This window comes from Haliotis asinina, chromosome 4 (genome assembly GCF_037392515.1).
Source record: "Haliotis asinina isolate JCU_RB_2024 chromosome 4, JCU_Hal_asi_v2, whole genome shotgun sequence".
Classification (NCBI taxonomy): domain Eukaryota; kingdom Metazoa; phylum Mollusca; class Gastropoda; order Lepetellida; family Haliotidae; genus Haliotis; species Haliotis asinina.
This window is the reverse complement of record NC_090283.1, coordinates 32,822,507-32,837,341: the sequence shown is the minus strand read 5'-3', so window position 1 is coordinate 32,837,341 and position 14,835 is coordinate 32,822,507. Positions and strand designations below refer to the sequence as shown.

The window sequence follows — 14,835 nt, the reverse complement described above, 5'->3', positions numbered from 1 at the left end:
GCTAAAATGTATAGTTCGGTTTCCTGGGAGAGGTAATTAGGGATGTACCACCAAAGCTGTCTGTCTGGCTGTTCTGTCAGCTGTACCCACTCCCCTGTAGCTGCATGAACTGTTTCTATTAATGAACTCATTTTGCCAGGTATTGGTTATGAATAGCTGACTACCGGTACTTGGTATAGATAACAGAGTATCGCGGATTAGTGATAATTTTTTATCAGAAGATGATCAGTGTTGCTAATAAATGACAAATCAAATATGAATCTGCTCTACTTCAAAATTTCTCACCCCCTGTTCAGCGAACTATCATTCTCTCTTATTGCCCGAAATACCGGTAGTCTCCAATCAAATCGCAGCGGACCACTAAAAAGGACACATAAGCGGCATAAAGTAATGGCATGAATCTTTGCACAAATAGGTGACCATAGTTATATGTTCACTTAATTTATTCACAACTACTCTGATAATTGCAGATAAAAAAAGCAAATAAATGTTTTAGACTAAAATTCGACAAACTGTTGACCTTTCACAAAGTACAGTTTTTCACAATCTTGTATCTACGTCTGTAAACAAGCGTGAAGTAATCAGAAAGGGTTAAAAAGAAGACATCTTGCAGTATTAACACCAGTGACATTTCTTTGTCTTAACAATAGAATTCTAAATGTAAAAACACGTTTATCATCATGGTTTTGAAGAGTGCAAAATTGTCAACCTGACCTCTGCCATTACAAACAATTGCATTAAAACACTGTTATTCGTACATAGGTTTTGTGAGTATTCCTTTGTGTAGGTTTCTCACGTAGAAGAAAACACGCCCTAAGTATAACTTCTTTAAGTGGCATTTTAGAAGTTGGTATGATGAGGATGAAGACTTTTATGGATAATCAACTTCTTTCTAGCAGTGGATGTGACGTTTCAGTGTAGATTCTAACACCGTTATCTTTTGCTTGATAACGGTGTTAGAATCTACACTGAAACGCTCGATAACGGTGTTAGCATCTACACTGAAACGCTCGATAGCGGTGTTAGCATGTTCATTAAACGCTTGATAACGGTGCTGGCATCTACACAGAAACGTTTGATAAGGGTGTTAGCATCTTCACTGAAACGCTTGATAACGGTGTTAGCATCTACACTGAAACGCTCGATAACAGTGTTAGCATCTACACTGAAACGCTCGATAACGGTGTTCGCATCTACACTGAAACGCTCGATAACGGTGTTAGCATCTACACTGAAACGCTTGACAACGGTGTTAGCATCTACACTGAAACGCTCGATAACAGTGTTAGCATCTACACTGAAACGCTCGATAACGGTGTTAGCATCTACACTGAAACGCTTGATAACAGTGTTAGCATCTACACTGAAACGCTCGATAACGGTGTTAGCATCTACACTGAAACGCTTGATAACGGTGTTAGCATCTTCACTGAAACGCTTGATAACAGTGTTAGCATCTACACTGAAACGCTTGATAACAGTGTTAGCATCTTCACTGAAACGCTCGATAACGGTGTTAGCATCTACACTGAAACGCTTGATAACGGTGTTAGCATCTTCACTGAAACGCTCAATAACAGTGTTAGCATCTACACTGAAACGCTCGATAACGGTGTTAGCATCTACACTGAAACGCTTGATAACAGTGTTAGCATCTACACTGAAACGCTCGATAGCGGTGTTAGCATCTACACTGAAACGCTTGATAACGGTGTTAGCATCTTCACTGAAACGCTTGATAATGGTGTTAGCATCTACACTGAAACGCTTGATAACAGTGTTAGCATCTACACTGAAATGCTTGATAACGGTGCTAGCATCTACACTGAAACGCTTGATAACGGTGTTAGCATCTTCACTGAAACGCTTGATAACAGTGTTAGCATCTACACTGAAACGCTCGATAACGGTGTTAGCATCTACACTGAAACGCTCGATAACGGTGTTAGCATCTTCACTGAAACGCTCGATAACGGCGTTAGCATCTGCACTGAAACGCTTGATAACAGTGTTAGCATCTTCACTGAAACGCTTGATAATGGTGTTAGCATCTACACTGAAACGCTTGATAACGGTGTTAGCATCTACACTGAAACGCTCGATAACGGTGTTAGCATCTACACTGAAACGCTTGATAACGGTGTTAGCATCTTCACTGAAACGCTTGATAACGGTGTTAGCATCTACACTGAAACGCTTGATAACAGTGTTAGCATCTACACTGAAATGCTCGATAACGGTGTTAGCATCTACACTGAAACGCTTGATAACGGTGTTAGCATCTTCACTGAAACGCTGGATAACAGTGTTAGCATCTACACTGAAACGCTCGATAACGGTGTTAGCATCTACACTGAAACGCTTGATAACGGTGTTAGCATCTACACTGAAACGCTCGATAACGACGTTAGCATCTACACTGAAACACTTGATAACGGTGTTAGCATCTTCACTGAAACGCTTGATAATGGTGTTAGCATCTACACTGAAACGCTTGATAACGGTGTTAGCATCTACACTGAAACGCTTGATAACGGTGTTAGCATCTACACTGAAACGCTCGATAACAGTGTTAGCATCTACACTGAAACGCTTGATAACGGTGTTAGCATCTACACTGAAACGCTTGATAACAGTGTTAGCATCTACACTGAAACGCTTGATAACAGCGTTAGCATCTACACTGAAACGCTTGATAACGGTGTTAGCATCTACACTGAAACGCTCGATAACGGTGTTAGCATCTACACTGAAACGCTCGATAACGGTGCTGGCATCTACACAGAAACGTTTGATAACGGTGTTAGCATCTACACTGAAACGCTCGATAATGGTGTAAGCATCTTCACTGAACGCTTGATAACGGTGCTGGCATCTACACAGAAACGTTTGATAACGGTGTTAGCATCTACACTGAAACGCTCGATAACGGTGTTGGCATCTTCACTGAAACGCTTGATAACGGTGTTAGCATCTTCACTGAAACGATTGATAACGGTGCTGGCATCTACACTGAAACGTTTGATAAAGGTGTTAGCATCTACATTGAAACGCTCGATAACGGTGTTAGCATCTACACTGAAACGCTTGATAACGGTGTTAGCATCTTCACTGAAACGATTGATAACGGTGTTAGCATCTACACTGAAACGCTTGATAACGGTGTTAGCATCTACACTGAAACGCTTGATAACAGTGTTAGCATCTACACTGAAACGCTTGATAACGGTGCTGGCATCTACACTGAAACGATTGATAACGGTGTTAGCATCTACACTGAAACGCTTGATAACAGTGTTAGCATCTACACTGAAACGCTTGATAACGGTGTTAGCATCTACACCGAAACGTCTCATCCTCTGCAGGAAAGAAGTTGTCTATCCATATAAGTCTTCATCCAGGTCCATTGTATGTCTGTTAATGTAATGGTTGAATTCCACTATAGACAAAACTAACATGACAGTCTTTCTTCAACCAGTTTTCTCAGTCATTATAACAATAGTAAGACTATTTTAAACACAGCAAAGTATATCAGTATGCTGGATGTTAAAATGCGTCTTGGAGCACTAGCTAAATTATACAAAATAGTACCAGTGCATAATGACAATAAAATAGCATTTATAAAGTGAGATCAGATTAATAATGTATTTCGTACATTCCAAGAACTGCTTCATTGAACGCACCTACACATGTACAGGCACTTTGCTACACATTGAAAGTGTAAGCAAGACATCATAAAAATACCATACATATTAAAGCACAAATAAGGAAATACATACTTGTGTTTCTTCGAGACCTAAATGAGATCATGTTAGTATTTTGTTGTAAACTTTCTAATACCATACTCATTGAATGCTCTGACACACTTCAAATATACGGGCATGTGGGTCAACATATCTGAGAGTACATAGCACATCTGATTAAAGTGTAAATAATAAAGTAAATATCTGCCTAAACCATCTAAAATTAAAGTTCTAAGCAATATCATGTAAATCATTTGTTTAAAAGAATACAATACTCTGAAATTTCAAGCACTGGCAATGTCCAAATACACAATTAAGTGGGTAAACATAAACATTAAAGTGTGTATATTACATCCAGAATGGGCATACGCATGTATTAAAAACGAACAATATACTTGTTTCAGTCTAAGACAAAATGAACAGTGGACACACAGCCACTGAATATTTCTTTCTACAGTCAAATAATGACGATGATAGTTATGTATTGTATATACACGAACACAGTAAACGTGAATTAGATTCATAGAGTTGAAATGTTTATCTTTCCTTTTCTTCATGCACAATCCAGTCTTTCGACAACAGCATTCTGAAAATGCTGCAGTACAATGTTCATCACAGTAGCAACGGAACACAGGTTCACACATTGTTTGTAACGGTGTTCATAACGTAGATGGCAGTGTAGTAAAGTCCTTAATAGTGGATCCATTCGTAATGTCTAGGTAGCATGTATCAGGACGCGCCATCAGCGTACGTGTGCTACTCATAACAAAGTTCTTCGTCATGCTGATGCTGATTATTTTCCCAGTGGAGTCATCATAAACATTCGCCGCTGTTTAATGTCTTTCATGGTCTTGCAGTCTGGACATACAGACTGATCTCCATTTGAATACACATGACCTAAACAGACATGAAAATAACTAAATAGGTCACGAAATTCCATATATGTCTGAAATGTAGTTATATGGATGCGGTTACTATTACGTAAATGTCAATATAGTCTTATATATAATAATGAGATTCTTAAAATCCAAAGATGTCAACCTGTACCGATATGGTGATGCTGATACCTTGCAAAATAAGGTCAATAAAGATAGTACACACCTTTCTTGCAGGAAAACCATTTTCCAGATGCTGGTCCTACATTGCCTACCAGCTTCACCTTTGTATGTGTCATCTGGTCTACCTTATCACTTGGCACGGCATCCCCCAGGATTTGAAACCGAGTTTTAACTCTGGTCTGCTTCTCCTCTGTGTACGGCTTTCCTGACAACAGAATGGCTTTTAGCATTGGCAAATAGATTCGCATCAATGCAGTCTGTCTTTCTTGGCCACAGGCAAGATATACCAAAAGTGCTCTGTGTCTGAGGAGTTCATTTATGGCATCGTATTGCTCTTGTTCACTGAAGACTTGTCTTGGGGTTATCAGCCATTTATAGAACATATCTGCCTCCTGTGAACCTGATTCATGGTCATTCATAAATGTGGTCCCTGTATATTTTTCGTATTCAGCAGAAACCTCTTTCAGTAAATCTAGTAGATGAAACTGGTTTTCCAGCGCAGAGAGACCCGCCACCGTGTTGGTGTAAGCTCGACTGAACATGACTGTCTTGATGCCATTCTCGTCGTTTCTTTCCTCATTCCCCACTTTGACCATGAGTCTTTGTTTCGTGTGTGGAACCTGGTCTTTGTTCTCATTGCAGATTTTTTTAACTACTTCAATATTTTTCAAAGTCTTCTTGATCACAGAACCATATCTCATATTGTGCCTGATCACTGTCTTGCAATGTGGGCAGACTTTCAGTTTGATCTCCGCTGAGTCTCGGTTCATATAGCGGTCAAGCACTGACACTTCTTCAATGTGACCACAGTCCTCAAGGAATACAAATCTTGCACCAGGCCTTGGATTTACTTTCATGATTTCATCTTTGTTGCAAATGCCACATTGTTTGGGGCATGGTTCTCCACACAAACCTATGCATGGGTGTTTACAAGGTAGTTTCTCCTTGCATGGCTCATTGCAAGGTGGTCTGTCACAAGGCTCGCTGCAGGACAGTGTACATCTGTAATGTTCACATTCCCATGTGCATTGCTGACTGCATGGATCACAGGGCTCCCCACAATATTTCGTGCATGTTGCGTGCTGACAGCGATTTTCACATGCTTTTCTGCATGGATTACATTGAGAACACCCAGATACACAGGTATGTTCACAGATCAGAGTACCTTTACACATCTTGCGGCATGGTATGTGCAGCCTTCCTTCATGGCATCGTGTACAGTCACCCTCACATTTATGTCCACATTTCAGAAGTTCAGGACATTTGGCCTCGCATTGTGCTAATGTTTTCCTCGCACAAAGGACGTCGCCTGTGTGCCCGCATCCGAATGTTTTTTTCACGACTGCTGTACACCCATGTTTCATGGAACAGGGGTTTCCACATGTGTGTCCACAATCAAGGGTTGTGTTACATTCGGCCTGGCAAGAAAATGTACTGGGATCCTTGAAACATGGAACCATCTGTTTGTGTTGACATTTTGGAATAATCTTTTCAACACGTATCATGCAATTTCCACATTCTTCGTGGCAGTACCGTGGGCACTGGTGACCATTCTTGCAGTGTTTTGTACATTGTTTCCGGCAAATATAATCTTTGTGTTCAGGGTCATAAGGATGACAAAGCAATGTGCACACGTGCCCACATTCAAGTCTGAACACACAAGGCTTCAGACAGCCTCCTTCTGGAGCTTTCTTGAAATCATCTGGGCTTTGAACACAGATTCCTGTTTCTGAGGGGTGGTTTTGACAATATAGGTTCAAGGCTGGGCCCACTTTACCATTCTTCCTCAGGTCTGCCAAGATGTCCTTCCATAATAAACTCTGTTGGGAAAGAAGATTAAAGTTGCCAATGACAAAGAGTCCAATTTTAGCTCTTGACAAAGCAACACATATACGGTTCTCTATTTTCAGAAACCCAACACTTCCTTCAGCGTTGCTTCTCACAAGAGATAAAAGGATAATGTCATTCTCTTCACCTTGGTAATTGTCAACAACTGTCAGTCTCAATCCTTGGAACTCCTGTTTTGGCATCAACTTCTTCAGTTTAAGCAGCTGACCCGAATAGGTTGTAAGGACAGTGATTCGTGATTTGTCATATCCCTGCTTCAGGAGATAACTGCAGAGAGCAACTATGTATGTTGCTTCATATGTATTAGAATGACTCATCATATCTGCATCATGCTCCTCTTGGTTGCTGTGATCTATGAAGAACATGTTGGCAGATATTCCCTTGACGTTCTCGTAGTGAAACACAGATGGGTGATCCTGAAGTTTTGGATATATATGGCGCATCACTGTGGATATTTCTGGCCTCATCCTGTGTTGAAGGGCGAGGGTATCACAATGGATTCCATTGTCGATCATTCTTTCGAACAATGATAAATCCAGGTTAAACTTTTTGGCCAGATTATACACCGTTGGGTTTGGCTTCAGTTGTTTGTGATCTCCAATGAGAATCAGTTGTTCACACTTCTTGCTTAAAGTGCTGATGATGTGTCCTTCGAGAACCTCAGCTGCTTCTTCTACCACAATGATACGTGGGCCAATTTCTGTAAGAGCTTGTTGATACCGTGCTGCTGCAGTAGTTGTCATGCCAATAACAGTTGCTTCTCGTAGAATCTGCATGTCTTCATTCACTTGCAGTTCTTTGTATTCTGCCACAACTTCTTTGTAGCTCTGTTCTCTTAGATGTATGTCCTTCTGTAACCTTTCACAAAATTTGTACACCCAGTGTCTGTAAAGCCTCCATCTGTCTTCCATGGTCAGCATCCATGGATCTCTAACACGACGTGCTTCCATTTCATGCATTCTCTGTGTGGATTTTAACTGCTTTAACATTCGACGTTTGATGTTTTTTCTTGCCTTTTTTGTGTATTGAAATCCTGTACCTGTTCCTACAGGCATTTGGTTTTTGTCAAACGAGGCAACATCTAACGCCACATACTGATTTCTTTGATTCTGGAGACCTCGGATCTTCTTTTGTTTAATTTCAAATTCATTGGTGGGGAAATCATCAGTATCCATGTCATAAACCTTGCGCTGTGCTTGAACAATCCCTGCCTCTTCTTGAACGTCAATCTCATCACCTTCTTCATCATCATATTCCAGTTGAAATACATCTTGCCTCTGATCTCCAAACGTTTCCATTGTAGCCTCCATGCTTCCAACTCCAAGCCATTCTACTATGAAGGACCTTGGAAACGGCAACTTCTGACGGGATTCAAATTCTTGTTGTCTGTGCATTCTCTTCATCATTGCTAATATTGTGTCATAATGACTTTTCATATATGGTTTCAATACGTCTTCATGCAAAACTGTCTTTTCAGCAGCCTCCAACTTCATTCCAACTTCCTCAATCTGATACTGAAGGTCAAGCATTCTGTTTTTTGTCTCCCACCGCCTTTTTCCAACATTTTTCATATCTCGATCCTTGTCCCTGTCTTTTCTCATCTTTTGTCTATGGGTCCTCAACGAGTAGCGTTCAAGTTCCTCGTTTGAAATTCTGCTGCCTACCCTGATGACACCGCCCTTGTAGAAACGAATTATCCCCTCTAGAAACTGATCCAAGGCATGGTTTGTGTAGCACACGACCAACATAGGTGTGGATTGTTGCTTTTTCCACATCTGGTCATTATGAAGAAGGGCTTTGACAATTTTCAACCCAACATAAGTCTTTCCAGTGCCCGGCGGTCCTTGTATGATCGAAAACTCTTTTGTCAAAGCTGTTTTCAGGGCCTGGAACTGTGACATATCAACATGGAGTGTCTCTGGAGAGGGCCAGTCCCTGTCTTCCAAGACATGAACACTTCTTCCACATCTTGCATCATGACTGAAGAAATAGCTCACTTCACGCCCTTGAGTACGTAGGTGTTTGTCTTCACGCAAATCAATTTTGTCATCTATCAGTGGGCGCAAATCAAACTTTGGTGATTTTCCCAGTATGTTTGCCTCACTGAGATACTTTGGAGGATTGACTGCATTTTCGCAAGCAACAATGTACTTTTCAAAAGGTAGGTCTCCCTCCTTTATGTTTTGTAATCCTCGTAGGACATGACGATAAGCTTCAAAGAAAGCTGTTGTTTCCACCATGACAAACTTTGTGTCAAAGTGTCTCTTGTCAAGATCTTCAGATGCTTCAAAAAGTACATCTACACATCCTTCTTTCAGCAGTTTAGGATCTCGTTCAGTGATGGTTGCAAACAAAAGCGTTTTAAAATTATCCTTTGATAGACAAAGTAAGGATCCATAAATGAGTCTCTTCGAATTTTCCCACCTAACACGTTGAAGGTTACTCACATCAAAGGATAATCTGTGAAGTAGACCATTGTTTGAGCACAAAGTTCTAACAATGTGCACATCGTGATACACTCTGATATCCTTCAAACGCTGCCCACGTTTGCCAGGTGCTTCTGCAACAAGATAGGCTTCTATGCCTTCTCTCAGGGGACAAATAAAATCCTCCCTCAGAAGTCGGAATTGTACATCAAGATAATGGTCTAGATCCCTGTAGCCGCCAACTGATTTGTTTTTTCTGAGGAATGGTTTCTCACTTGGATGGATGTCATCAGCATTTGGAAATATAGATACATCTCTGAAGTCATCAGGTGGGCCACCCTCTTTGTGGTCATCTCTCTCTGCCGCCCTGCTTCTTGATTGATCAAGCACAGTTTTCTTTAGTTCCTGGAGCGCGGTAATGTTCGACAGAATGTTGCGTGGAATGTCGTCAGATGTACTTTGCATTTTGTGAATTTCTTTTGTCAAGAGATCTTCAAAACCGAGAACTCTCATCTCCATGGCCGAGTGAGGTAGCCGAATGTAGAGTTTCTTCATAAATATTGCCAGGTCTCCAAGAAAGTTTTTTTTCTCTTCTTCCGTTACTGAAAACCCGCGAGCACCACTTCTCAAGACACCAGAAACATGTTCATAAAACTGAGACTCTCGAATAGAAAGTAAAATTCTATTGAAACTTTCAGGAGCAGTTGTGCAACGACATGCCTTGGCTAAAACACTCACAAAGGCATACACCTCACGTTGATTAAGCGATTCCCGTTTCAAGAAAAGGTCAATTCCTGAGTCCAATCCTAGCGTCATTACAATGGTTGAAGGGTCTTTTTCCCTGAGTTCTTCAAGTAGGGTTAAGTTCAGGCCATCTCTTCTGCCTCCTCGTCCTCTTCCTCTATAACCCCTGTTATGATGTCCTCTCTCTCCATCTCCAAAGATTCCTCTTCCTCTGAATCCCCCTCTCTGACGCCCTCGCTCTCCTCCTAAATGTGCTCCTCTTCCTCTAAAACCTCCACTGCTGTGACCTGTGCCTCTGTCATCATAGTATCTACCTCCTCTGCTGGATCCACCTCTTCCTCCTCCCTGCCTTGTTTCACTACTGACTGATCTGTTTGTTGACCATGCTCTGACTGGCCCTCTGTCCCTTTCGTCTTCATGTCTTTCTAGGACGTTATCGCTATCATCCCACGTCCGACATGGTTCTCGACGTGCGTGTTCTGTGTAATCTCGACGTTCGTCTCGACTTCTGGCAGAGTGTCTGAAAGATCACATTTTAATCCACTGTGGGTTGTATCTGAACTGCTTTTGTGCATTTTACATTCGGGTTTCAGTTACAGATAACCAATCATAACATGTAACGACAACACTTAGTGGATAACTTTTAAAGTGCCTGATATCAACGTTATTTTACACCATTTAACATAAAAAATTTAATTGATTTACTCGGAGTTTCAAGAATGATATAGTGGTGACAAAGTTAAAAATTAAATCTTACTCTGAGTTGTACAGAAATCCCGGTGTTGAGGAACGCCTGAACATAGCTTTGGGTTATTCCATCTCCTGGAAAACCAAGAGCAATTTACACTGCAGGCTTTGAACACACGAATATAAATTTATCAGTATTTTTTCTATTAAATACCTCCCACCAAGAGTTTAGATTCACTTAAAACGCCCATTATGTGTTACATCGTAGATGAACTTCTCCCTAACTTGGGGGAACTACTGCAAACCTTATACAGATGAACTTCTCCCTAACTTGGGGGAACTACTGCAAACCTTATACAGATGAATTGCATCGAACTGTGCTGAAAAGCATGTGCAAAATTAATATCGTGCGTGTGAACAGCTGCGTTATAGTGTAAGGATTTGTTACGAAGTCGCTAAATTAAACGGGTGCTGGGTGTCAAATAGACGGTTAACACCTGAGCCCTGAAAGGGTTCCAGGTCGTTTCACCTCAAGTAGTTTCACCCGGGTTATTTCAACCCATTTCCAATCTACGTCAATTCATCTCATATTCTGGGTTGTTTCACAGAACTCATTAATACATGGAGAATATAATTATTTTTTAATGTGATAATTATGATAAGGCAGTCGTTTTGCAACAATAAGAGAAGATGCTACCCTGTTTTTGTTGAGATGGCACATATGACTTGAGCTTATATATCATCTAATCTCATCTCATCGCGCTTTAAGCTTAAACGAACTTTAGAATAAGTCGACAGTGAGTTAGACATTACACTTGCATTTCTGGCGACTGCATGTCTGCAGATCTGCCTCAGTTGTCTCTGTCTGTCTACGCGCTAGTACACAGTGCTTTTATAGACCAATCCCTTATGTACTTCATGCTCATTAATAAATAATGTTTGATTGATATATTTATATATTTATTATATTTTGAGTAAATCTGTAAACTCTTACTATTCATTGAACTGACAATTACTTGTCTTTAGTGCTTGTACAGGACTTCACCCGATCCAGCACTGAAACAATTATTTAAACAATCTGAATAAATATAATGACAACCTCTAAATGAGGTGAAACTGAATGGGGTGAAAAAAAACCCGCGTGAAATAGCCTGCGGTGAAACTGTGCTGGGGTGAACGTGTTTGGAGTCGAAAACTCCATTACCTGTCCTCAATATTCCAAGAAATATGGATCTGCTTTCGTGAAAACAGTGTATGACTGGGTGTGATATTACGTCGATATTAGCAATATTACAGCTATATCACCAGGGAGGATCCCGGAAATTGTATCCTTGTGGGGAATCGAACCACGGTCTTCAGCGAGACGATCGGACGCTTTAACCATTAGGCTACCCAGCCGCACCTCCTTGAGCCCCAGAATCAGATCAGTACCACAGGAATATCGTTCTCCCACCATAACGTGATATTTATATTTATAGTTATCGTCGTAAGAGTGTGTGTGCTGGGTGAGTGAGTTCAGATTTACGCCTCAGCAGTATTCCAGTTATATGGCCTGTAAATAATCGAGTCTGGACAAGACAATCCAGTGATCAACAGCATGAGCATCCATCTGCGCAATTGGGAACGATGACATGTGTCAAGCAAGTCAGCGAGCCTGACCACCCGATCCCGTTAATCCTATTTTAAGCATGGGGTACTGAAGATCAATTCTAATCCGGAATATCACGGGTCACCTTCGTCAGAAAAAAAATCAGACAAGAAGGACCGATCTAAGGGTGTTCCTTGTGAACGTATGGCAAAATACGTCGAGTCCAAACTTGATTGTTCAACACACACATTTTAGCAGGGAAACAGGTCGAACAGTGACGGTAAATCTGCAGCATTTCATGATGAGGCAATTTCAGACAAAGGGGGAAATGGTTTCCTCTCGGAACCCTCGTACGTTTTAAAAATCATTCTGTGCGTAAGAACATAAGTCTATTTTTTCGTTTTTGTTTTTGTTTTTGTACAAAGTCTAAAACTACCATAAACCCTAAATCTGACCTCGAAATAATTCTAATGAATAAAATGCATTTCAACCCAGTGAATGGCCATTAAGGTTATAAATGACATTATTAATATCTTAAGATGAATTGATCAAATTCTGATTTGTCAGTAGCCAAGGCATACGAAACCATGAGGGCGGATTTGTTAGGGTGTACGAAAAGTAATTCTGATCTTCACCTGTCCTTTAACACAAACTCAACTGCTATCATTTTATCATTAAGTCATCACGAGTTATGTCCCTTTATAACACTGTTGACTTTGATCAAACATACTCTAAAGAGTGTCGGTTTGGTTAAGTTCAATGGAATCATGTTTTGTTTTTCAAAGATATAAGCCAAATAAAGAGCAATTACTATCATCACTGGAAGCCATTTTTTACCCACCCATGTAATCTCTTGTAACAAAAAGACAAAATTTACAACAAAAAAATATCTGCATCATTTCAGACGCATCTATCAAAATACATCCTACAGATCCCTACATGTATCAAAATACATCCTACAGATCCCTACATGTATCAAAATACATCCTACAGATCCCTATACCTATCAAAATACATCCTACAGATCCCTATACCTATCAAAATACATCCTACAGATCCCTACATGTATCAAAATACATCCTACAGATTCCTATACCTATCAAAATACATCTTACATATTCCTACATCTATCAAAATACATCCTGCATATTCCTACATCTATCACATTTTGTCAGAAAAGAATGTTGATAAGTTGTTTTCTGCTATGCTGAATTCGTATTTGTAAATGAGAATAAAGAACTGAATTGAACATCCGACATGACACCAGGCGTTTGTAAGACGGGTGACCATCTCTCTCCAGCAGAACAAGACTATTCTAGCCCGATGTGAAATGAACAGTGAAGTTCTATGTTGGATAGTATTTTGTACACCTTAGTACCTACCTGCAACGCGTCCGACTAGACTTGTCCCCAGAGAGTGAAACGATTAAACATCCTGCTCACCCTTATCAATACCACTGCCTGTCTGCGAGAACTGACGGTGCTTCTGGGAAATTAAACTGACGTAATGTAAAAAGTGAAGTGTGCAAAACTAGCTACTTTCGGTTTTGCTTTGCCAGTTGTACAGCTTTAAATAAGTCGGGTTTTCATTGTGGTGTTTGATGGGTGTATGACGTGTGGGTGTATGGACTTTTATAAGGCGTGGGACTTGTTAGAAGCTGTAAGAGATGATACATGTGGGTCGTCGCAACCCAGAGACAGAATCTCAAGACTTTTGTCGCAACAACATTTAGAGTTGCACAATAAAATACAACACACAGTAGACCTCACGACACAAAACAACACACAGTACACTACGACTGCTTTGTTCTCGGGTGTAGTATAACCAACCAAAATATTGGTTATACTACGGGACTTCTTTCTTCTGTTCGTCTGCTTCTTAAAGAGACACGGACATGCAGAAGTTCAAATTAACCTTTATTTCGGAAATTACAATTATGCAACCTTGACATTGACCGTAACTTCCAAAGACTCGGCGTCACACGTGGTCGTCGTGGACGTCGCCCTCGCACAGCCTTGATGACCCGTTTACTTCCATTGCTCAGAATGTTGCTCACCAGCTCATCTTGTTGCTCGTCAACACTTTTATACTCCCCGACTGTATCGCTTAGAACTGTGACCAGTGGTTTGTGCGGTCAACTGCTCATCCACCCTGTTGTCTAGAGAAGAAAGAAAATACATTTAGAAAATGTACGTTATCAACTACATATTAGCAGAAATATTGAAAGAATTAATTTCAACTTTATTTTGTATCTTTTCGCTACAAATCCAATAAATACTGTTGAAAATACTAGAACGAATTTTTCGCTACGCTTAAAATAACTGGATTACTGTGGTGGTGGTGGTGGTGGTGGTGGTGGTGGTGGTGCTTGCACGGGGTTCAGCAAATTTGTTAAAGTCTTCCGCTAATATAGTGGTGGTGTCATCGCTTTTGAACATATCCTGCAGGATGGTCGCTTACAAAATGTACATGCTTCTGTATAAAACCCACCACCACCCTACGAGCCATAAATGTATGAACGGTCCCTACGGCTATTGAAGTACGGGGAAATGTTCCGGATAATTGTTGTCCATTATTATTAATTAACACATTTCACATATATTATTTACCTAGACATCTATCGGGCTTGAGTGCAATCTTCATAATCATATTGTCATCTTCACAGTCGGCAGAATCGACAACATCGTCGCCATCTGATGATCATGCCAACGTGGTCGACTGCACACGAGCCACACGACTAA

General features: G+C 40.6%; 1 protein-coding gene across 2 annotated transcripts; it reads right to left on the bottom strand.

The window, feature by feature from the left end:
• Nucleotides 1-4,290: 4,290 nt before the first annotated feature.
• LOC137281494 (NFX1-type zinc finger-containing protein 1-like) lies at nucleotides 4,291-13,581 on the bottom strand. Of its 2 annotated transcripts, XM_067812753.1 has the most exons (5): nucleotides 13,477-13,572; nucleotides 11,501-11,562; nucleotides 10,577-10,641; nucleotides 4,845-10,339; nucleotides 4,291-4,640 (listed from the first exon to the last, which is right to left on the bottom strand). In XM_067812753.1, exons 3-5 carry the CDS (start codon nucleotides 10,618-10,620, stop codon nucleotides 4,537-4,539), a joined length of 5,643 nt encoding a protein of 1,880 aa, XP_067668854.1. In that variant the 5' UTR covers nucleotides 10,621-10,641; nucleotides 11,501-11,562; nucleotides 13,477-13,572; the 3' UTR covers nucleotides 4,291-4,536. The 2 variants fall into 2 exon arrangements, with proteins under 2 accessions (XP_067668854.1, XP_067668853.1); XM_067812752.1 differs by lacking the exon at nucleotides 11,501-11,562 and having other exon boundaries at nucleotides 13,477-13,581.
• Nucleotides 13,582-14,835: the final 1,254 nt, after the last annotated feature.

What these genes read in the sequence shown, in the direction of transcription:
- LOC137281494 (XM_067812752.1), bottom strand. Translation starts at nt 10,620, where the DNA reads ATGTTCAGGCGTTCCTCAACACCGGGATTTCTGTACAACTCAGA. An exon ending in GGATTTCTGTACAACTCAGA is followed by an intron (nt 10,340 to 10,576) that starts GTAAGATTTAAT and finishes GTGATCTTTCAG; the next exon opens with ACACTCTGCCAGAAGTCGAG. An exon ending in ATGGTTTTCCTGCAAGAAAG is followed by an intron (nt 4,641 to 4,844) that starts GTGTGTACTATC and finishes ATGTCTGTTTAG; the next exon opens with GTCATGTGTATTCAAATGGA.